Source organism: Rhincodon typus, chromosome 7, assembly GCF_021869965.1.
Source record: "Rhincodon typus isolate 14 chromosome 7, sRhiTyp1.1, whole genome shotgun sequence".
Lineage (NCBI taxonomy): Eukaryota > Metazoa > Chordata > Chondrichthyes > Orectolobiformes > Rhincodontidae > Rhincodon > Rhincodon typus.
In genome coordinates, this window is record NC_063338.1 from 24,323,777 (window position 1) to 24,349,563 (window position 25,787).

At 39.6% G+C, this 25,787-nt stretch overlaps 1 protein-coding gene and 3 pseudogenes across 1 annotated transcript in view; all 4 read left to right on the forward strand.

Moving 5' to 3' along the window:
• LOC125481027 (gamma-crystallin M2-like) overlaps window positions 1–1,468 on the forward strand; it is a 2,075-nt gene extending 607 nt beyond the window's left edge. Inside the window, exon 3 of the mRNA XM_048598717.1 lies at window positions 1,302–1,468. Within this exon, the coding sequence (XP_048454674.1) occupies window positions 1,302–1,468 (167 nt within the window). The remainder of the gene's footprint in view (window positions 1–1,301) is intronic.
• A 4,524-nt stretch (window positions 1,469–5,992) lies between these two features.
• On the forward strand, window positions 5,993–13,874 carry LOC125483478 (annotated as a pseudogene).
• A 1,809-nt stretch (window positions 13,875–15,683) lies between these two features.
• Window positions 15,684–17,651, forward strand: LOC109916351 (annotated as a pseudogene).
• Window positions 17,652–21,446: 3,795 nt separating this feature from the next.
• LOC109916304 lies at window positions 21,447–23,002 on the forward strand (annotated as a pseudogene).
• The last annotated feature ends 2,785 nt before the right edge of the window (window positions 23,003–25,787 follow it).

Here is a 25,787-nt window from a genome sequence, read left to right on the forward strand (position 1 = left end):
TCTGACGAAGGGTCACCGGACCCGAAACATTAACTCTGTTTTCTCCTCCACAGATGTTGCCAGACCTGCTGAGCTTTTCCAGCAACTTTATTTTTGGTCTTGATTTACAGCATCTGCAGTTCTTTTGGTTTTTATTTACTATAATTAGATAAATTATTTACGGAGATTTCATAGCACAGAAATGGACCATTCAGTTCAACAATTTTTTCCAGTTACACTTATCCACAATTGGCTCAATGAATGTATCCTTTCATTCCTATAACCCTCATGCAGTTACTGAGCTTTCCCTTAAATGCATGAATAATACACTTTCTATTTTTGGTATTTCTACTATTTTACTCTATCTGTAAGCAGATCTGTTAACTTAAATATGCTACAGAACTGCAGCGGGAGTAAACATTCATGTTAAATATATCTTTTCTCTTAAAAGAAGCCCATGGATCGAAGGTCTAGAGTGTAGGTTAAGGATAAGAAGTTGACAGATAAATCCTTCTGATGCAAGATATTAATGTTACTTTCCAGATTACTTTCATGTTAGAACTTGTTTTATTACAATGTAAAATCAAGTTTGTTATTGAAATATTTTGTTTCACATTTCCAGTGTGAGTGCAGCTCAGAGAATGTCAGCCATGATTCACATTACACCAGAAGCACACAGAAGTAACATCCCAATAACTGCATAGCCCAACAGGAATCCCCACTGCTGCACTGCTTTCATTATATTGCCCTCAGAAACTCTTCCCATTCCGCATAAACACAGGCAATCAAGTTTATAAATCCAAACTATCTCAGTCACATTGAGTGAGTTGCACCGAATTCCATCACCCCATTACCTGTGAAGATATCCTTACCTTGGGTCCACTTGCACAATGTATGAATGCTCAGCAGTGAGCTTTTGGAACTCATGATGCACTCATTTCACAAACAGCCCTAAAGTAGTCACAGAATATGAATTCTCATTCCCACATCAATCACCCGGAAACATGAGAAAATATTAAACTGAAGGAAAAAGCACATCAGACATTTATAAATATGAAGAAACCTCCTGTGTGTATGGACCTTACATTTGGTGTGACCAATATTCCCTTTTCAATTTATATAAAGTTACACAAAGTTGAACAATTATAATTGGATGAGAATATGATCCATACATCCTGTTATTAAATTTTCTCAACTTTACTCTCAATGTTAATGAGACAATCATTCAGGATGTTCCATTTGAATGAGCTAGCTCATTTTTTTTACGTTTTAAATGTATAATTGACACTTCTCTCACTGATATCATCTTATTTCTATTGCAGTACTGAGGAGGTCCCTCAGAATGAGGATTTACAAGAGGCCTGATTTTGGAGGGCAGATGAAGGAAGTCGTGGATGTCTACGATCATTTCCGTTACTGTGACATCCACTCCTGCCATGTGATGGATGGTTGCTGGATCTTCTATGAACATCCCAACTACAGAGGGTGACAGTACTTCATGGGACCCAGTGAATGCAGGAGATACACTGACTGGGGAGGCTATCGCTTAGCTGTCAGATCTTTCAGGTAAATGAGGGATTTCTAGATTGCTTTTGACGGTCATGGTTTTGTTTTTCTGACACTAATGTCAGCAGAGTAAATATTCATGAACTGACCACTGTTTCTTTCAGTTGACTTGTGTTTGGATTGTCAGAGACTTTTTTTGTAATATGTGTCAGCAAATAAATACACATGTATTCATTCACGAAAGGGTTCTGACCCGAAAACTTAACTCTGATTTATCTCCATGGATGCTGCCAGACCTGCTGAGTTTTTGCAGGAATTTCTACTTTGGTTTCTGATTTACAGCATCTACAGTTCTTTCGATTTTTACACATGAATTCATTGCTGTATTTGGATTCCCATGAACCTTTCTAAGATATTGTGTGGGATGGAGACAGAATAACTGAGGGAATAGCTTCAGGGATATGTTCAAGATGGTACAAAAAACAAGTTTAAGGTAGATATCAGATCTTCTGCTCATTATACTCCCTGCCGCGTTTTCCATTCTATGGTGCTGAATGTGAAAATTCCACACAAATTGTGTCTATGACACTGATAGTTAGATGAACCAATTTAATGAAAATGCAAAGACATCTCACTGTCAATCAGGACTCTAGCTTCACGAAAGAGGAACAGAAATTTTGTTATCATAACTTCTGAATATAAAAGATGGAAGGCAAATGAATCCATAGCTAGAGTCAGTCCTGAGTTTGCATTGAATGTGATGTTAGGGCATATAGTATCAAAAGCTTTATTCTTTACATTACTACATAAGAGATGATCAAAGAAAAGTTTAGATGAATGGCAAGATCTCAATACATCTCGGTTCATATACTTCACACTTTACCTTAGCTCAGAGGTTCTCTCCAACATGTCCAGTCCCAGAGCTTTTCTGGTGTTGACCACTTTGCTTCTCGCTCATTTTTCTAAAGGTTCGCCTATGAAACCCAGTCAAGCTCGGGCATATTATCTTCTCATTAGCGGAGAGATTTACTTAATAAAACAAATGGTTTGGACTATATGTAAAGTAAATGTTTTGCAACTGCTCGAGTGTGCTGTGATTTAAGTAATAGGTTTTATGGATTTCTTCCTTACTTTTTCTCACCATCCACTGAAGCTGCTTGGTCTAATTATCATTCTTTACCCAACCAACCCTGATTATAACAAAGTAGGCTGCTCAATATTGCATGAAATGACTGGAAGCAGTTTTGAATTACAAATGATCTTTTTCTTAAAACTGCAAATGAAATACATACTTGAAGCATTACAAAGGATGTATCTGTTTCATTAATTTAGAAAATACTACAGTACAGAAAGAAACCATTTGGCTATTTTTAAAAGATCCAATTACAAAATGATAACAATGAGCAAGAAAATTTTCAAAAGACAGGACCTACAATGCATATTTAACTAGAATGACTAAAATTCATATCAAAATCAAAAGCATTTAACTGTGCAAATACAGATGTCAGGTCAAAAGATTGGGAAGAATGTTTTAAAAAACAAGGACTTACTAAAAGAATTAATAAGGATGGAAAAGTTAGAGTATGTGAATAAGCTAGCCAGAAATATAAAAACAGATAGCAAGACTATCGATAAATATTTAAAAGAATGTGAACAAAGTGAGCATTGATCTTGTAGAAAGTGAGTCTAGAGAATTGATAATAGTAAATTGAGGGATGGCACATGAATTCAATTGATATTTTGTTTCAGTGTTCACTGTAGAAGATGTAAGTAACATCACAGAAGCAGGAAATCAGGAAATTAAAGCGAACTATGGAAATTTGGTCACCAGAAAAGTAGTACTAAGTAAATTGTTGGAGCTATGAACATACTAGCACTCAAGTTCTGATGGAATTCACCGTAGGTTGGTGAGATGAGTGATGCATTAACTTTAAGTTTCCAACACGCTATATTGGAAGACCACAAATGGAACTCCTATTTTCAAAAATGGAGGGAGACAGAAAGGAAGAAGCTACAGACCAGACTACCTAACATTTGACAGAATATTAGAAAGTATTCTTAAAGAAGTTATAGTAGGACACTGAGATAAGTTCAAGAAACAGCACAAGTCAACTTGGTCTTGTAAAAGGAAAATCATGTTTAACAAAACTGCTGAACATCTTTGACAAGTAACATGTGCTGTGGATAAAGGAGAACCGGTGGATGTACTGTACTTAGATTACCAGAAGACATTTCATAAGGTGGCGCATCAACAGTTATGTGGAAATTAAAAACTGACGGTGTACAGGGTACCATATTGGTATGTATTGAAGATTGGGTGCCTAACAAGAAACAGAGGGTAGGCATAAATGGACCTTTTTTTCAAGTTGGCAGTGTGTAACAAGAGGTGTGCACAAGGGGATCAGTGCCAGGACCTCAACTGTTTATAATTTATAAAAATGGCTAAGATGAAGGATCAGAGTTGTTGCTGCCACAAAAATAGGTTGGAAATTAAGCTGTAAAGAGGCCATAAGAAAGCTTCAAAAATAAGTTGAGTAAGTGTGCAAAGATGTGACAAATGGAGTATGATGTTGGCAAATGTGAAAATGTCTGTTTTGGCAGGAAGAATAAAAAGACATATTATCTAAATAGTGAGATTACAGAGCTCTGACATGCAGAGAGATTTGGGTATCATACTTCATAAAGCACAGAAGCCTATTATGCAGGTGCAGCAAGTAATTAGGAAACCTGTAGAGTATATCATCTATTGTTAAAGGAATTGAGTATATACATAGGGAGGTTATGAATATACAGGGCATTGATGAGACAACACCTGGGATACTGTCTACAGTACTGGTCAATTCATTTAAGGAAGCATATAAATCAATTAGAAGCAATTCAGAGAAGCTTCACAAGATTAATTCCTGGAATGGGTAGATTATCTTATGATAAAAGATAGGTCAGGCTGGCTTATGTCTGCTGGATTTTAAAAGAGTAAGAGCTGACTTAATTGAAACATGTGTATTAGCAGAATTCTGTGATGTTTCTTGGTGGAGCAGATGTGAAGAGGATGTTTCCTCTTCTTAGAATTTAGAATTAAATTTTAACGCAGTCTTTGACCTGTTCGTGCAGCCACAATAATTATAATAAGTTTTTGGTCAATGGTAACTCAAGACCCGGGATGTTGATAGTGGAGGATTCAGTGATTATAATGACATTGAACATCAAGGGATGATGACCAGGTTCTCTCTTATTTCAGATGATCGTTGTCTGGGACTTGTGTGGTATGAACGTTACTTGCCATACATTAGGTCAAGCTTAATTGCTGTTGAGGTCTTCCTGCCTATGGATATGACTGCTTCAGTATCTGATGAGTAGTGAATGGTTCTTGAACAATGTACAATCTTCAGCAGGCATCCCCACCTCTGATTTTATCGTGAAGAGAAGGGCATTGAAGATGCAACTGACGATGTGAACTTGCCTCCAAAAGGATTTCTTAGCAGACCTTCCAATGCTTATCTTATCCCTTGTAACAGGAGGTGAGGTGATGGCCTCATGGTATTATCACTGGACTGCTAAATAACATCATTGTCCTGTTAGAAGTCTTTACCAGATGTACTTTCCCTGGTCTTTCTTTTCAAGGTTATGCTTGAAGAAACACAGGCGGCTGTCTGGAATGTTATCTCTAATCTCCAATGTTTGAGTGGAGAAGGCATATTTATAGTTACAGAAACAAAGGGGCACGTTCCCTGACAGTTCCAACCCGGCTTAAAATTACTTTACAGGCTTTTAGCAAAAATGTGCGGCTTGCCAGTACCTTCCAATCCCGCCTTCTAATCCTCATGTTCATTATTCAATTCCTCAATCAGGGTACTGAGTTCTTCTTCAATGTTCCAGTCTGTTACTATAAGACCAGACCAGAACACAGGATTTTACCACAGCCAGTTTACTTCCGTTAACAGAGAAAAATAAAAGCAAGGTCACATGATTCAAAGTGATTCAAATGACACAAGAGGAAATAATACATTGCCTTACATAACATGAGTGTGTGTGTGTATGTGTGCGTGTGTGTGTGTGTGTGGCAGGTGGGTGTGTATGCGTCTGTGTGTGCGGGGGGGTGTGTATGTGCATCTGTGTGTATGTGTTTTTACATTGTCCTACATATTGTCACCGGTATGAGATGTTTACCCTGCTGCCCATGGATAAGCATAGCTAAAAATTTCTTCTGATTCTATCATTGCTTTTGACATCTTAACTTTCTATTGTTGTCTTACATGTTCCTATCTTTGTATTTCGTTGTTTCTAATTTTAAAATCAAATCTAGCCAGTACATTTGTACACAGGGTTTTGTTTAGACTGCATGAAGCACATATGGTCTGATTGTTGTGTCAATAAACATCACTCATAAGACCAATATCAGCAGATTGAGGCCAACCGTGATATCATTACATAGCACATTCTGGGTCTAGATGATTGAACAAACTGGGAAATAAATCCCCTTACAATTATGTATCAACTAGGAACGCACATGGTCATATCTAAAGTTAGATTCTCTGGATATCCACGGCTTCATCTTCACCATTCTGAGAGTAGGTGATTACACCAAACAGATCTGGGTGTGTCAGGAGATAGGACTGTTCCAGACTACATTTCCAACAACCATTAAAGTGGCATGAAGGCAAATGGAAAACAATCAATACACATCAAATGTCTTTGAAGTGTTTAACTACAATCAATACAACATGCATTTTGTAAAATTAGTTAATTTTTCAGGATTGAATTATTGGAATAGCAAAGTACAGCACATTGAGGCACTTTTGCCCAATATGTATAAATATCAAGCTATGTGATACAGTGAAACATTCAGTTAGTTAGTAAATCAACTGTAAATTCAAAATGGGAAAGGCAATGCTAACTCTGTGTTTTTGCATTTCATTTCATTTCTTCCTCAAGAATCACCTTGCTTGAGAAATGATTAACTTGCTGCAATATAGCTTTTCCACGGGTCATCTTCTATGAGGACAGGAACTTCCAGGGTCGGCACTATGAGTGCAGCAATGACTGTGTCGACCTGTCCCCTTACTTCAGCCGCTGTAATTCCATCCATGTTGAGAGTGACTGGTGGGTGCTGTATGAGAAACCCAATTACATGGGATACTAGTTGTAGGTGTGTAACCCCCCAGCTCAGGACAAAGACTCAGGAGGCAGGCAGGCATGTGGCAGCCTTATTTCGTATCCAAGCAGCAACCGGCTAATGCAGAGAGAGGGCCAAAGATCTTCCCTGAATCTGGCCTCAATGTAAGAATCCAGTCATTCTCTTAACCTCAGGTCAGATTGGAAGAGAGATTAATGGCACTATGGTTTTTACAGGAAATACAGCATTTTTATACATTTTGTGTTACAATAATCACATACAACATGATCACTGTGTCCTTTCCCCTTATTCTATGCATCCAATCCTGTGAAACACCTTATTAATGATGAACATTCCTACGGACAGCCCCAGGTTCCGATGGTCTCATGGTGTTTAACAGACATTGTAATCTCCAGGTCTTGGGATCTTTCTATGCATCCTATTAATTTTCATTCTAATGTTACTGGTTATACTCCTTCGGACATGTTCCAGACGTGCTTACCTCTAAGGACTGCTTAAATTCTGTTAGCCCTTGTATTCCTTTTCTATCTCTATCAAATTCTGTTATTCCTCTTATATTTTCCAATCTCCCAATTATATATATAAAAAATACAAACGACAGTTGGTTCTAACTAACTCCTGTAAGAATTGTAGTATGGATTCCTATCATAAAGTTAGTTGTATGGAAAGTTTTACAGCTACTCCAACTGTTAGCACTCTTTAATAAGTTGCAAACAATCTATGTCGTACAGGACGTGTCAGGCATTTTAGAGATGAGGAAAGCGTTTCCTGAGACTAAATTTCACATCTATGTTTGAATGTGTTCCCCTAGTGCTTCTATTATATTTTGGTTATATATGTGTATCTATAATTGCATTGAAATCTATCTCTGTGATTGTCTGAAGAATCTTTAACAAGAACCTATTTCTTAATACTGTGGAATAACTTCAAAGAAACAACTGATGACTACTAAATAACTTTAGCTGTTGTTTTCACAACTGCACAATGAGGTAGGCTGACTGCCTTATGAAATGAGATTTACACTCCTTGTTCTATCTGGCACTGTTCGCCTAATGGGACAACATGCTTTCATTAATAAGGCTGGAATCAATCATTTTTCGTAGTTTAATGAACTCATGTCGAATCTTCGACATTCTGTTATCGAACTGTCATTGATAGCTGTTTGTGTAGGGCCTGCCATTCACCTTGGAGTAGCCCTGTTCAATGGCACCATTGTGCTTCACTTAAATGCTGGAGCAGGCATTAAATTCTGTTTATGCCTTGTCGGCCATTTTGTGTCTTTCAAACATGGTCACCCCTTCCACAAGAATGATCTGACCAGGGGAGAAAACCCTAACTACCAGCGTTGGACAGGATTCAATGACTGTGTCAGGTCATTTCACACCTACCCACATGTAAGTTACCTTTGCTGATTTGTATATTTCACTGCAACGGAGGACTAGGAAATAATAACTTGAGGGTCAATAAAGTTAATCAGTATCAACCATAAGCTATTTTCACGTGTACTAAAGTTTTGTTATGCTCAACCCAGAAAGAGGTATGTTATGGGAAGTTATTCAATTCAATGGGAGAGTGGACAATGCCAGTTAATGACCATTTAATGGCCTCTTCCAACCGCCACTGTTGAAATACATCACCATGTGCTGCCTTCCTTGCGGACTCAGTCGGCATCCTTCCAGCTCACAGTCAACGTGGGGTCTATTTAAGGTTCACTAGCCTTAAGTTCTTCACTGCTGGCGGACCATGCCTCTGCCCTTGTAATTTACCTTCACCCCACATGGCCTGCCTGGCTGCTCTTGGCAATTTTTGGACACATTTGCCTCTCTGAGCCCCTTTAATGGCTTCTGATCTGCCTGTGGCCATCTCAGCAGTGGCCACTGTCAGTGGGACACTTTGCCTCAGAAGAACAGAAGCTACGTGTTAACAAGAGAAGCTGTTCAGGACAGAATTAAGGTGTGATTTCTATAGCCAGTGAAAGTGGACTTGCCTCTGCTTCTTGGGCTAGTAAATGGGGTACCACCTCCACTTAAAAGCCTAGGCTTTGTAAGTGGTATATCTCTTCCTGTTGTTATATTTACAGCAGCAATAAAGATTCCGGGCAAATGTGAGGTGATGTATTTTGGAAGGTCAAGTACAGGTGGAAATTGTACAGTGAATGACAGAACCCTTAGGAGTATTGATAAGCAGATGGACCTGGGTGTGCAGGTCCACATATCACTGAAAGTGGCCGCGCAGGTAAATAAGGTAGTAAAAAAGGCTTATGACATGCTTGCCTTCATTGGTGGGGCATTGAGTATAAAGTTGACAAGTGGAGTTCCGCAAGGGTCAATATTGGGACCACAACTTTTCACTTTGTACATTGATGATCTAGATGAAGGAACTGTGGGCATTCTGGCTAAGTTTGCAGACGATACAGATAGGTGGAGGGACAGGTAGTATTGAGAAGGTGGCAAGGCTGCAGAAGGACTTAAACAGGTTGGCAAAGTAGGCAAAGAAATGGCAGATGTAGTACAATGTGGGAATATGTGAGGTCATGCACTTTTATAAGAAGAATAAAATAATGGACTATTTTCTAAATGGGGAGAAAATTCAGAAGTCTGAACTGCAAAGAGACTTGGGAAGTCTAGACCAGGATTCTCTCAAGGTAAACTTGCAGGTTGAGTCAGTAGTCAGGAAGGCAAATGCAATGTTGGCATTTATTTGAGAGGATTTGAATATAAAAGCAGGGATGTACTAATAAGGCTTTATAAGGCTCTGGTCAGGCCACAAATGGAGTACTACATGCAGTTTTGGGTCCCATATCTCAGGAAGGATGTACTGGCCCTGGAGCGGGCTCAGAGGAGGTTCACGAGAATGGTCGCTGGAATGAAAAGCTTAAAATATGAGGAACGTTTGAGGACTCTGAGACTATACTCATTGGAGTTTAGATGGATGAAGGGGGATCTAATTGAAACTTTCAGAATATTGAATGGCCTGGACAAAGTGGATGTTGGGAAGATGCTTCCATTGGTAGGAGAGTCTAGGACCCGAGGGCACAGCCTTAGAGTAAAGGGAAGACATTTTTGAACGGAGATAAGGAGAAACTGCTTCAACCAGAGAGTGGTGAATCTATGGAATTCACTGCCACAGAAGGCTGGGGAGGCCAGGTCATTGAGTACACTTAAGACTGAGATAGATAGGCTCTTGATTATCAAGGGGATCAAGGGTTATGGGGAGAAAGCAGGAGAATGGGGTTGAGGAACTTATCAGCCATGATTGAATGGCAGAATCGGTGGGCCAAATGGCCTAATTTCTGCTCCTATGTCTTACTGTCTTATGGTCTTATGATCTTATACTGCAGCTTTATAGAGCTCTAGTTAGGCCACACTTGAAATATGGCATACACTTCTGGTCACCACTCTAGCAGAAAGATTTGAATGCTTTGGAGAGGGTACAGAAAAGGTTTACCAGGATGTTGCCTGGTTTGGGGGATTTTAGCTATAAAGGGCAGTTGGATATACTAGGATAACAGGTGTAGAGCTGGATGAACACAGCAGGTCAAGCAGCATCAGAGGAGCAAGAAAGCTGATGTTTCGGGTCTAGACCCTCCTTCAGAAATTCCATTCCTGAAGACGGGTCTCGACCCGAAACTCTGTTTTCCTGTCCCTCTGATGCTGCTTGGCCTGCCGTGTTCATCCAGCTCTACACCTTGTTATCTCAGATTCTCCAGCATCGGCAGTTCCTACTATCTCTGAACACACTGGGTGTGTTTTCACTGGGATGCAGGAGGTTGAGTGACGACCTGATTGACGTTTATTAGATCGGGAATGGCATGGATAGAGTGGAAAGTATGAGGCTTTTTCCCAGGGTGGAGAGGTCAATTACTCAGGGACACAGGTTCAATGTGCGAGGGGGCAAGTTTAAAAGAGATGTGCGAGGCAAGATTTTTCCACAAAGGGTGGTGAGGGCCTGGAACGTGCAGCCAGAGGAGGTGGTGGAAGCAGACACAATAGCAATATTCAAGAAGTACCTGGACGAATACATGAATAGGAAGAAAACAGAAGGATCCTATAAGTGAAGACAGTTTTAGGATGGAAGGACAAAATGTGTTGGTGCAGGATTGGAGAGCTGAAGGGCCTGTTCCTGTTCTTCCTTGTTTTTGTTCAATTTACAGTTTTGTTTCTAAGAATGCAATTATCCATTCTTAACATTCTAAGTGACATCTATTGCATGCAGCAGTTTAGATTTTATATAAAATGCAGAAATATAATTGGAAAAATGTGGATTTGACACAGTAGATATGAAGAGAATGTTTCCAGTCGAGGGACAATCAAAAACCAGAAGCCAAGATAGTTACTCATAAATTCAATAATGCATTGAGAAATTAATTGACTCACAGAGTGAAATGGAATGGAATGGAAACTAGGTGTGTAGATGGGCAAAGAGAAAACACTAGAAAGATATGTGAAGATTTTTGGTTTCTTTTGGATTTTATTTATTTATTGTCATGTGTATCTTGTTACAAAATACAGTGAAAGATGTTGCATAGTGTCCCCACTCTCCGGTGCCATCTTAAAACACAGAAAAATGAACCAAAACATAGAATATAAAGGCTGAAAAATGAAGAAATAAAGAAAGTGTCCAACTTTACAGTCATCTTGTTACTTCTACCAATCCATTCCCTTCCTGGGCTTTACACTGTCTGCAGTTGTAAATTTTTGTTTGTCATTATTAAGACTAGAGGGCTATAGTGGGTTCTTAAAGCTTGTGTTGAACTTCATTTGAACTGCAGAAAGACTAAACCCAGGAGGGTCAAGACAAATTGGTAGGACCAAGGCCATACTTGGACAGAATGGAGGTGTTCAGTGGAGCAGTCACTAATTAAGTCAGAAGTCACATGACACCAAGTTATAGTCCACCAGGTTTATTTGAAATCACAAGCTTTCGTAGTGCTGTTCTTTTTTCAGGCGAACAGCAGTGATCCAAAAGCTTGTGATTTCAAATAAACCTGGTGGACTATAACGTGATGTTGTGTGATTTCTGACTTTGTCCACCCTGGTCAAACACCAGCGTCTCTACATCATAGTCACTGATTAGGTAGATGGAACACAAGGAATCTTGTGACGCGAATAAACATCAGCATGGCTTAGTAGAGCTGAATGGTCTGCTTCTGTGCTGGATCACCCACCCACTTCCATGAATTATTTTGTGAAAACCTAATGATTTATAACTGAAAGGCTAATGGTTAGACATAAAATTTACAATATAAAAATATCATTTACCGAGAGACTTGAACTTCAGACAGCTTCTCTTTGATGCCATTGCTCTCATCTATATTATAGCTTTAAAAATAATTAACAAGAAAGAAATATCACACTCTTAATGTAGAATTTTTAAATCATAATTCTGAAAATCTGCCATCTGAATGTGAGGAAATAAAAATGATCCTCATTTGGCTATTGTAAATATTTCTTTGCCTTTCTTTAACAATTTTCTCTTTTAGTTTCTTGGTATTTTCCACTTTTTCTTATTTGTTCTTGGGATGTGCGTGTTGCTGGCTGGCCAGCATTTATTGTCCATCCTTGTTGCTCTTCAGAAGGTAGTGGTGAGCTGCCTTCTTGAACTGCTGCAGTCCACCTGCTGTGGGTTGATCGACAATGCCATAAGGGAGGGAATTCCAGGATTTTGCCCCAGTGACAGTGAAGGAACAGCAATATATTTCCACGTCACAATAGTGGCTTGGAGGCGAACTTGAAGATTCTGGTGTTCCCGTACATCTGCTACCCTTGTTCCTCTATACAGAAGTGGCCATGGGTTTAGAAGGTGCTGTCTCAGTGTCTTTGGTGAATTTCTGCAGTGCATCTTGCAGATAGTACACACTGCTGCTACTGAGCATTGGTGGTGTAGGGAGTGGATATTTCTGGATGTGGTGCCTCTCAAGCGGGCTGCTTTGTCCTGTTTGGTGTTAGTCCTCTTGAGTGTTGTTGAAAATGCATTCATCAGGCAAGTGGAGAGTACTCCATCATACTTGTGCTTTATAGATGATGGACAGGCTTTTGTGGAGTCAGGTGGTGAGTTACTTGCCGCAGTATTCCTAGCCTCCGACCTGCTGTTATAGACACTGTGTTTATGTGGTGAGTCCAGTTGAGTTTCTGGTCAGTGGTAACCCTGAAGATGTTGATAGTGTAGGATTCAGTGATGGTAACACCACTGAATGTCAAGAGATAATGGTTAGACTATCTCTAATTGGAGATGGTCATTTCCTAGCATTTATGTTGAGCAAATATTACTTGCCACTTGTCAGCCCAAGCCTGGATATTGTCCATATCTTGTTACAATTGAACGTGACTGCTTCAGTATCTGAGGAGTCACGAATGGTGCTGAACATTGTACAATCATTGGCGAACATCCCCACTTCTGGTTTTATGATGGAGGGAAGATCATTGATGAAGCAGCTGAAGATGCTTGGGTCTAGGACACTACCATGAGAAACTCCTGCAGAAATGTCCTGGAGCTGAGATGATTGACGTCCAACAAACATGACCATCTTTCTACGTGCCAAGTATGACTCCAACCAGCAGGGAATTTGCCAACTGATACCTATTGATTCCAGCTGTCCTAGGGCTCCTTGATATCATATTCAGTCGAATGCAGCCTTGATGTCAAGGGCTGTCCCTTTCACCTCACCTCTGGAATTCAGCTCTTTTGTCCATGTTTGAACCAAGGCTGTAATGAGGTCAGGAGCTGAGTGGCACTGGTGGAACCCAAACTGGGCATCACTGAGCAGGTTATTGCTGAGCAGGTGCTGCTTGATAGCGCTGTTGATGACACCTTCCATCACTTTACTGATGACCGTGAGTAGACTGATGGGGCAGTAATTGACCAGATTGGATTTGTCCTGCTTCTTGCATGCACCGCGTATGTGGGCAATTTACCACATTGAAGGATAGATACCTTTGTTGTAACCGTACTGGAAGAGCTTGGCTCAGGGAGCAGCAAGTTCTGGAGTATACACCCTCAGCACAGTTTCAAAAATATTGTCAGGGCCCTTTGCAGTATCCAATGCTTCATGGATGACTGTCGATCTGTCCACGATTGTTTCCATTAGCAGGACATCCACTCCTGCCATGTGATGGATGGTTACTGGATCTTCTATGAGCATCCCAACTACAGAGGGCGACAGTACTTCATGATACCCGGTGAATACAGGAGATACAGTGACTGGGGAGGCTACAGCTCAACTGTCAGATCTTTCAGACTCATGAGGGATTTCTAGATTGTTGTTGTAAAATATATTTTTCTTTGTAGAAATATTCATGAGAATAATAAAGTAACCTCTACTAACCTACCATGTTGTGTTTTTATCTTTGAATTCTGATGAAAATAGCACAGTTAGCAATGATATCCCAGGTTCACAGGCAGAATATTTCACCACTTGGTCTCAGCTCTCATTCTTGCAGAATAGTGGAAATGATTAAATAAATTAAGCTATGCAAATTTGATGTACTTAGCTGCTAAAAATGAAAATGAAACTGTAAAGTACCGCGAATAGGGATCTCATAAAAGTAATAGACGTCAACGATGATCAATGCTTAATTTTTACCTTCGATGAAAGCTGACATAAAAAGTTAAAGTAAAAATATAAAAAATATCACTATGCACACAGCTCCAAAAGAATGTATCTTTTTAACACAAGGAAAATATCCAAAGATCTGTCATCTACCACATTTCTGCTTTCGGGCCCTTATAGAACAAAGAACAAAGAAAATTACAGCACAGGAACAGGCCCTTCAGCCCTCCAAGCCTGCGCCGATTCAGATCCTCTATCTAAGCCTGTCACCTATTTTCCAAGGATCCATATCCCTCTGCTCCCTGCCCATTCATGTATCTGTCTAGATACATCTTAAATGACGCTATCGTGCCCGCCTCTACCACCTCCGCTGGCAATGCGTTCCAGGCACGCACCACCCTCTGTGTAAAGAACTTACCACGCATATCTCCCTTTAACTTTTCCCCTCTCACCTTGAAATTATGACCCCTCGTAATTGAGTCCCCCACTCTGGGTAAAAGCTTATTGCTATCCACCCTGTCTATACCTCTCATGGAGAGTAGGAGTATGTAGGATTAATTACAAACATGCTGTAATTTCAAACTGCTAAGGCTTAAACAGTTTTTCCAAAACAAGAAACATCACTTTTATATCTAAATGACAAATTACATTTTATACATTTGCTGCAGGCTATTATAATCAATGATATTTATAACAAAGCTCTGTTTAAAACATGGACAAATCAATTGCAGGGATTGTAGTCGAAGTTACACTAAATATGGAAATGTAATTTTAGTTTTAAGAATGTGAGCAATAATGTACTGAGTGTATATTAACCATGGGCAGAAGCATTTGTACAAATTGAGGTGGAGGAAAGGAGAGCAAGGCTGGCAGACATAAGTCTATCCTGCAATCAATCTACAATCAAAAAATTGAAAAGTAGTTGGAAAATAAAGTGTGACAAAATGTGTTGCAAAAAATAAAAACACAAAAGAAATTGTAATAAAATAGTAGAAGGAATAAAAACAAGACATGAAGCCGAATAAGGTGCCACAATTAGGAGAGGCAATGGCTCAGCTAATGTTCTGGGGAGCCGAGTTTGAATCCTGCCATCGGAGATGGTGCAGTTTGAATTCAATAAAATAAAATATCTGGAATTAAGAATTGACTGATGAGCATGAAACCATTGTCAGGAAAAGCCCATCTAGCTCAGTAATGTAATTTCGGGAACAGAATCTGCCATACTCACCTGGTCTGACCTCCATGAGACTCCAGATGCACATCAATATGTTTGACTCTCAAATGCCCACTGAAATAGGCTGGCAAGCCATTCAGTTTAATAAGTGCTGCCAAGCCAGTGACACTCATGTCCCATGAGTGAATAGAAAACAAAATGTTGATGTAACACATCAAGTTAGAAAATCAAGTTTTGAACAAAAATAAAACAGCTACTCTTTAAGAAAATAGGAATGAATGGTCACATTCTGTGCTGCCAGATTCATTGATTCCATGTTTACCTTGTTTTTGAGTTTAAAGATGTCAGTTCTGGTAACCAAGTTTGAAATCATGGCATAAACATATCAGATTCTACTTGATCTGTATCTCTTGAATTATGATTCCCCAAAGCTTTTCCTTCACTGCTTTCCTTTTGTAACCAGTGAAGAATCCAAGCTCCTGTCCCCATGTATGCACATTCTGAATTTGGGTTTGATCAAACTATCACTGCCTTTCTATTGTTTTGTTTTTATTCAAATCTCATATCAGCTAATGTGTAATTTAGAACAAAGTGGAAAATAGTAGGTAACAAAAGGATATACATGAGAGTATGGAACCAAAAGTGTACAATAACCCATGCTATTACATCATCATAGCTATAAGCAATATTGTTCTCAAACAGATGTTGAGAGTGACATGTCTTCTGGACTTTGATGAATAATTTGAAATGAAAACAAGTTAACAGTTATGCACCAATACAAACTTACCTGCAGAGTAATAATTTAAGCAACGCTCTCCAGACATGCATGTCTATGTATTAACCAGTTTGGGAATGGGCCTATCTAATTATACCAAACTTATACCAAACATATCCTTTTGAATGTGCAATGACACTGAGAACTGCAGTGGAAGCATGGTGTAGGGAATACAATAGGCTCCAGGGTCCCGACTCGAAATGTCAGCTTTCCTGTTACTTTGATGCTGCCTGGCCTGCTGTGTTCCTCCAGCTCCACACTGTGTTATCTAAGGCTCCAATGTATTGTTGCCTCCTTTCATGCAATTAAAATGAAATGGAAGTAAAACACTATAAACGATACTCTAAGTGCCTTTTGAATATTTTCTTTGCATTTACTGTATATGTCATGAGTTATGCAGTCTTTGTGGTGATTTCAAATCATTGTAATTATTTGAATAACAGAAGAAAATGCTCAGTGAAGCATTTCTGACCAGCATGTAAATACTAAGCTATGTGAAGCAGTAACACATTCAGTTATGAAGTCAAATCTGAACTCATAGTGGGAAAGGCAAGAATTATTCTGAATTCATACATTGTTTTAAAATTTTGCAATAGGTATTACAAAATTTGAGAAATCATGAATTTACAAACCTGCTTCTTTTTTCCCTACAGATCATCTTTTACGAGGACAGGAACTTCCAGGGTCGGCACTATGAGTGCAGCAGTGACTGTGCCGACCTGTCCCCTTACTTCTGCCGCTGTAACTCCATCTGTGTTGAGAGTGACTGGTGGGTGCTGTATGAGACACCCAATTACATGGGATATGGGTTTGTCTGAATCAGGTCAAAAAGACATTTTTATTTTCACAAGTTTGATTTTAACTTTCATCAGCGATGCAACAGTTAGTGGACTGCCACACACCCAATTTGATTTACCAATCCATTAAGTTGTGTTTCTGTCACTGCCAAAAGTTAGTAACTGTCCTTGTCACTTTGTAACGGTGTTTATTGTATGGGTAGTTCTTCAGCCAATAGTTGTGCAAACTGGGAAGTTAGTTTTGCATCATATACTGATGGCCTGTTGCAAAGCTGATGATCATCTGGGATATAATTGAAGCATTTACTAATAGCAAATCAGATATTCAGAACTGAAAGTCAAATTGGCATATTGACATTGCAGAAAGTAACAAGGCCAAATTGGCTTATATTTGACTCAGTTAAACTTGTGGATGGATATGTTTGTAGTAATCCCATTCACCTTACTGATATGATTACAGAAATGGGAAAACTGCCCCAACTTGGAAAAGCAGTCAACAGGAACCAGAAACACATTATGATTTTTACTGATATCAATATACTTCTGTCCATAGTATGAAATATTACCAGTTCCACAAGCATCGATTGGAGATTCATTTGTAGTTGCACCACAGATCTTTCTTGTCTTTCTATTCCAGTTCCTAGGAGGCTCCTATGGAATGAGGATTTACAAGAGGACTGATTTTGGGCGGATGGATGATGGAATTCATGGATGACTGTCTACCTGTCTCCAGTTGATTCTGTTACCGTGACATCCACTCCTGCCATGTGATGGACGGTTATTGGATCTTCTATGAACATCCCAACTACAGAGGGTGACCTGGTGATACAGTGATTGGGGAGGTTACAGCTCAACTGTTGTATCTTTCAAGCGAATGAGGGCCTTTTAGTTTGCAACTTTAATGAATGACCTTATTTCATTGAATTATTTGTCAACATAATAAGATACCATCTATTACAATGTACTCCTGTCAAATTCACCTATTATTGTGTCCGCATTAACGTAGTTCAAAATAGTGCCGTATCATGGAGAATACATTACCATTGTGAACTCAGTGACATCATCATCATTAACACAGTAATTAGAAAAGGAGAAAATGCCAGGCCAAGGAGGAAACGTTGTGAATGGCCCACCAGAACCATCCACTGTAAATGTTCTTTTGGAGTTTCTGCAATCAATAAGAGAGAATCTGTACCAGACCCAAGCTGGACCTAAATCAGTGAAGACTATTTCCAACTTTCTTGAGGCTTCAGGCAATTTACAGCTTATGGACTCCAACAGCTTCCAATGTTTCTGCTCTTAATGAAATAACTCCACAGAGGATGGTTTCCCGTCACCAAATCTCCCTTTATTTACATGTGGAGAGTCCATTACACTGATCCTGCTCCCTTAGTGCCAGCTCTCAGAGTGAACAGAACCTCTGACACACCTGTTTATATCTGTCAGCCAGGGCTCCCTGACTGGACCAGGTTAACAGCCCCAATCAGACAGCTCACATTCTATGAGGTCTATCTGGCCAGCCTCATTACAATCACTGCTTCCTTCCCGTCTGAAATGAGGATATCGGCTTCTTCTGAGGCGTTACAGCACTGAGTAGGGTTCTTCCAACTCTGCCTCTAATATGTGCGGCACGTAACGCACAGTAGCTCACCTTTGTGCCCAGACTGTCTTGCACGAAATTCATTCTATTCTTCAGGTGGCAAAGGCATCAAGGTGGCACGTCAATACCAGGTTTTGCTTGCAATTTTAGTTTGTCAACATCTGAGAGGATGAAAACTGTTTCCTCAATTTCCTGGAGACTGTTAGATTCATAGAGTCACAGAGATGTATCGCATGCAAACAGACCCTTCAGTCCAACTCCTCCATGCCGACCAGATATTCTACATTAATCTAGTCCCATTTTTTCAGAATTTGTCCCATGTCCCTCTAAACCTTTCCTTTCCATATATCTATCCATGTGCCTTTTGTACCACCTCCACCGTCTCTGCAGCACTTCCTGTGACAGTTCATTCCATACACACACCACACTTGACTATTCACCCGATCCATGCCCCTCATGATTTTATAAACCTCAATAAGCTCACCCCTCAGCTTCCGATGCGCCACAGAAAATTTCTCCAGTCTTTTCAGTCTCTCCCCATAGCTCATACCCTCCAACCCTGGCAAATCTTTTCTGAACCCTTTCAAGTTTAACAAAATCCTTCCTATAGCAGAAAGGCCAGAAATTAATGCAGTACTCCAAACATGGCCTAGCCAATGTCCTGCACAGCTGCAACATAACCTCCCAACTCCAAACTCAATGTACTGACCAACAAATGCAAGTGTACCAAATGCCTTCTTCATTATAAATAGTAGGAACTGCAGATGCTGGAAAATCTGAGATAACAATGTGTAGAGCTGGATGAACACAGCAGGCCAAGCAGCATCATAGGAGCAGGAAGGCCTTCCTATGATGCTGCTTGGCCTGCTGTGTTCATCCAGCTCTGCACCTTGCCGTCTTCATTACCCTGTCTACCTGCAACTCCACCTTCAAGGAACTTTGAATCTGTACCCCAAGGTCTCTTTTTTTGGCAAAACTCCCCAGGACATTACCATTACGTGTCTACGCCCTGCCCTGATTTGCCTTACTGAAATGCAGCACCTCACATTTATCTAAATTAAACTCCATCTGCCACTCCTTGGCCCATTTGACCATTTCATTATGGTTGTACTCTGAGGTAACTTTCTTCACTGCCTGCTACGTCACCAATTTTGGTTTCATCCGCAACTTACTAACCATACCTCCTATATTCGCAGCCAAATCATTTATATAAATGACACATAGCAGTGGACCCAGGCACAATCCCTGTGGCATTCTGCTGATCACAGGTCTCCATTCCAAAAAGCAATCGTCCACCCCCACTCTATGTCTCTTATCTCTGCACCAATTTTGTATCCAAATGGCTAGTTCTCCCTGGATTCTTTGTGATCTATCCTTGCTAACTAATCTACGATACAGAACCTTTTCAAACGCCTTACGGAAAGCCATATAGACAATGCCCACCTCGCTGCATTCAATAATCTTTTCTGCCACTTCTTCAAAAACTCAATAAAGTTGGTGAGGCATGATTTCTCCTGCACAATATTGTATTGAGTATCCCTAATCAGTCCTTGCCTTTCCAAATGCATGTAAATCCTATCTCTCAGAATTCCCTCCATCAACTTACCCACACTGATCTCATGCTCACCAGTCTATAAGTTCCTGGCTTTTCCTCATGACCTTTCTCAAATAATGGCACCACATTGGATAGGGAATGTGAAAATTTCCAAGGCTGACCCCTTTTTAAGAGTTGATGCAGGGTACCAGAATGGGGGCCAGGTTATGTATGAACTTTGTGTCATAGATCACCAACCCAAGGAAAGACCTAAGCTCTGATACAGCTGTGGAAGCCAGGCCACTATTGATTACATGTGGAGAGAGTAGGAACTGCTGATCACATGTGAAAAGTAAGAAAATTACAGGGCTATATGAAAAGAGCAAAGGAGTGCAACTACTTCTTGTTCTCTTTAAAAGAGTAGCCAGTCATAATGGGATGAATGGCCACATTCTGTGCTGCCAGATTCATTTATTCCACGTTTCCCTTTTCCTTTGAGTTTAAACATGTCAGTTCTGGTAACCAAATTTGTGATCATGGCATAAATGTATCAGATTTTAGTTGATCTATATCTCTTGAATTAGGATTCCCCAAAGCTTTTCCTTCACTGCTTTCTTTTTGTAGTAACTAAAGAATCCAAGCTCTTATCCCATGTATGTACACTCTGAACGTACGTCCTGAATTTAGCTTTGATCAAAACACCACCACCTTTCTATTGTTTTCTTATTCAGATCTCACGGCAGCTAATGTGTATTTTAGAAGAAAGTGGAAAATAATGGGTAACGAACGGATGTACATGAGAGTATTGAACCAAAAGTATACATTAACACATGTTAATACAACATCATAGCTATAAGTAGTATTGTTCTCAAACAGATGTGGACAGTGAAAAATTCTGCTGGACTCTGATAAATAATTTGGAATCAAAACACATTATCAGTTATAAATCAATACAAACTTATGGACTGAGTAATATTTTAAGCAACACTCTCCAGACATGCATGTTTATGTGTTAACCAGTTTGGGAGTGGACCTATCTAATCATACTCAACTTTTGGAAACATATTCTTTTCATTGTGCAATGACACTGAGAACTACAGTGAAAGCATGGTATAGGGAACACAATAGGCTCCAAAGTATTGTTGCCTTCTTTCACACAACAATTACATTGAAATGGAAGCAAAACACTTTCAATTATATTGAAGTGCCTTTTAAATGTTTTCTTTGCAGTTACTGTATAAGTCATATGTTATGCAGTCTTTATGTTGGTCTCAAGTCATTGTATTTATTTGAATAACAACAAGAAAATGCTTAGTGAGTCATTTCTGCCCAGCAAATTAATACCAAGCTATGTGAAGCAGTAACACATTCAGTTATGAAGCCAACTCTGAACACATAATGGGAAAGGCAAGAATTACTTTGCATTCATATACTGTATTAAAGTTTTCCATTACATATTGCAGAGTTTGAGAAATCATGAATTTACAAACCTGTTTCTTTCCCACAGATCATCTTTTATGAGGACAGGAACTTCGGAACTCCCAGGGTCGGCACTATGAGTACAGCAGTGACTGTACCGACCTGTCCCCTTACATCAGCCGCTGTAACTCCATCCGTGTTGAGAGTGACTGGTGGGTGCTGTATGAGAAACCCAATTACATGGGACACCAGTATGTTCTGACCAGGGGAGAATATCCTGACTACCAGCACTGGATGGGATTTAAAAACAACAGCTGGTCATATTGCACTTACCCATACAGACGCTATTTCTGGTGGTTTGTATTTTTTGACCAAACTCACACTGAAAAAATTGTTAATGCACTCAACGTTTGGATTTGTGTGAATCATTGTAAAGGACTTCTTTATTTTCACAGATAACAAGGTGTAGAGCTGGATGAACACAGCAGGCCAAGCAGCATCAGAGGAGGAAATTTTTCTGAAGAAGGGTCTAGGCCCGAAACGTCAGCCTTCCTGCTCCTCTAATGCTGCTTGGCCTGCTGCGTTCATCCAGCTCTACACCTTGTTATCTCAGATTCTCCAGCATCTGCAGTTCCTACTATCTCTTTATTTTCACAGTTTTGATTTTAACTTTCATCAGTGATGGTAACAAGTAGTGGATTGTCACACAACCAATTTTATTTACCAATCCACTATGTTGTGTTTCTGTCACTACCAAAAGTTAGGAACTGCCCTTGACACCTTGTAACTGCACTTGAAATATGGCTGGATCTTCAGCCAACAGTTGTGCAAACTGGGAAGTTAGTTGTACGTCATATACTGATAACCTGTTGCAAACCTGATGATCGTCTGGGATAAAATTGAAACACTTACTAATTACGAATCAGATATTCAGAACTGAAAGTCAATTTGGCATATTGACATTGCAGAAACTAATGAGGTCAAATTGACTAAAATATGACTCATTACAATTTATCGATAGACATGTTTGTATTCATCCCATTTATCTTACTGTAAATATTGAAAAGATTACAGAAATGGGAAAGCCGAACCAACATGGAAAAGCAGGCTCTTCACAACAGGAACCAGAAATACTTTAAGATTTTTACTGATATCAATATACTTCTGTCCGTACGCACAAAATATTACCAGTCCCACAAGAATTGATTATAGATATATTTGTAGCTATACCTCAAATCTTTCATTTCTTTCTATTGCAGTACCCAGGAGGATCTTTCAGAATGAGGATTTATGAGAGGCCTGACTTTGTAGGACAGATGATGGAAGTCATAGATGATGGTCCATCTGTCTACGATCGTTTCCATTACCTTGACATCCGCTCCTGCCATGTGATGGACGGTTACTGGATCTCCTATAAAGATCCAAACTACAGAGGGCAACAGTACTTCATGAGACCCGGTGAATACAGGTGATACAGTGACTGGGGAGGCTACAGTTCAACTGTAGGATCTTTCAGGCACAAGAGGGATTTTTAGCCTGCAACTGTAACACCTGACTTTATTTTGTTGAATTATTTGTCAGTATAATATAACACCCTCTATTACACTGCCCCCTTTCTAATTCACTCATAATTGGGTCCTCACTAAAATAGTTCAAAATAGTGCTGGCATATGGTGGTACCATGGAGAATACATTACCATAGTGAACTCAGTGACAACATCCATATTAAAGTCAGTAATTAGAAAAGGAACAAATACCAGACCAAGGCAGAAGCATTGTGAATGACCCGCCAGTACCACCCGCTGCTGATGTTTTTTAGAATTTCTGGAGTCAAGCTGGACCTGCCTCAGTGATGGTTATTTCCAACTTTCATGAGGCTTGAGACATTTTGCAGCTTACTGAGTCTAACGGCTTCCAATGTTTCTGCTCTAAATTTATGTGTGCCTCCATTCCCTCCACCACTGATGCTGAGTGGCAGCAGTGTGTGTTACCCACAAGACACGCTGCAGAATTTCACCAACGATCCTCAGACTGCACCTTCCAAACCCATAACTACTTTCACCCAGAAGGACAAGGGCAGCCAACATTTGGGAACATCACCATCTTCAAGTTCCCCTCCAAGACACTCACCACCCTGACTTAGAAATAATTAGGCATTCCTTCATTGTCACTGGGTCAAAATCCTGAAATTCCCTACCTGCTGGCATTGTGGGTCAACTCACAGCAGCTGGAGTGCAGAGGTTAAAGAAGGCAGTTCACCACCGCCATCTCAAGGGCAACTAGGGATGGGCATTAAATGCTGGACAGCCAGCGATGCCCACATCCCAAAGAATGAACAAATTTAAAAAAAGAAGGAACTTGAAACATTCAACTTCCTCCATTCCTTGCTGCACAATGCCCGAGAAAGACTTCGCAGACTCCACGTAGGAATTCTAACCAAGCTCAGGATTTGGTCTCCCTTTGATTCAAAGGTCTTTAGTCCACCTCTGTAGTCAGACCTCTGGTGAATCTAAAGAACTTTAAGCCATACCAATTGAATCAGTGTGACACTAACAATTTGATGTGGTGACTTCAAGAAAAAGCAGACTGAGAATATATTTCACAATGAATGAGCAGTACTTGTCCCAAGATGGAACCTAAGGTGATCAATTATTTAGCATTCCAGTTTGCCTCAGAAAAGTGAAAAAAAAGTGCACATTTCAATCAAAATTATATGAAGGTTTAAGAATAATTCTCCATTGGGCAGCAATAACAATGCCTTGCCGTTTTATAGAGTCTATGGTTGACGAAAACATCCAAAAGTTTCATGTAAGAGCTATAAAAAAATTTCACATTCAACCATATAAAGATATTTTAGAGCATATGACCACAACGATGCTCAAAGAGGTCAATTTTAGGGAGTAGCTTAAATGAGAAATGAGATGTGAAAGAAATTTTTGAAGCAAATTTTAGAGATTGATATTTGTGCTTGATGGCATGGCTGCCATTTGTGAAATGATCACAACCTGGAATAGTCTGAACGCCAGAGTTTGTTGAGTAGAGGCTGTAGGGCAAGAGAAGATTACAGAGATATGGAAAAGCGAGGCTTTTAAAGAATTTGAAAAGAAGGTTGAACATTTTAATAAAACCAAAGAACTGAGGATGCTGGAAATCTGAAACATAAACAAAAAATGCTGGAGAAACCCAACAGGTCTGGCAGCATTTGTGGAGAGAAAAGCTGTATTGACATTGCTGGTCCACTGATCATTCATCAGAACTCAGTTTTTGGGTACAGGAAATGAAAGGTCAGCCAATGTTTTGCCGTCAACATTTTAGCGAGCACCAAGTTCCATTCTTTCAAGGAACTGAGCAGGCACAAAGAGGTGAATGGCCAGAATCGATACCAGAGGTTTCAATGATTCCATATCAATTTCTCTTTCTGAGCTTATTGTCTCCTAGAACTGAATATATAATATCTGTCAAACCTATATTGGATTCCTGTTAATAAGAATCTATTGAAATGCATTTTTTAAAATCCTTTTTCTTAAATTATTCAATATGATGCTGGATCATGGTGACAGTGGAAAAGCTTTTCACTGCATTTTACTGTTTTTTCTCACTGTAAAACACACATGACAATAAAATCATACATTCATTCATCTTTTCTCCTTCACTGATTTTCTTTTCATAACCACAAAAGAATCCAGCCCCACTTCCCCTCTGCTTACTGGTCCCATATGATATAAAATACTACAATAGAATACTCATTAATACATGAAAACGAGTATGGACTGTAAGCAGGGTTAACAAATACCCAGCTCAACATTGTATTGTAATTTCACCATGCATTCCTGTGCAATAATAAAAGCTTAAGATCTATGGAGCACAATCTGAAAACTAAATGCGCTGTCAGTTTTAAATCAGCAATTATGTAGGCCACTTAAATGAAGCAATCACTTCCAGAAATGGGTATCTGCATCTTAATCAATTTTGGAGAAAACTTTAGTCATGACACTAAACTTTGGAAACCGAGCTGGACAAATGGGTAATGAGAACTGTTTGAGAGCTTCAGCGCAGGTATAGCGTTGGGAATGCAGTGGATTCCAGCTCATTGTTATCTTCTTCACACAATTAAAATGAAATGGAGGCAGAATGCAGCCAATGATGTACAAGTGCCTTAAAATAGTTTTCTATACAGTAAGTGCATATGTCATGTGTTTTGTGGCTTTTGTGCTGACTTCTTGCTATTGTAATCATTAAAATAACAAAAGTTTAGCCCAGGGGGACGTATTTATCCAGCCTATAAATACCAAGCCATGGGAAACAGTGACACATTCAATT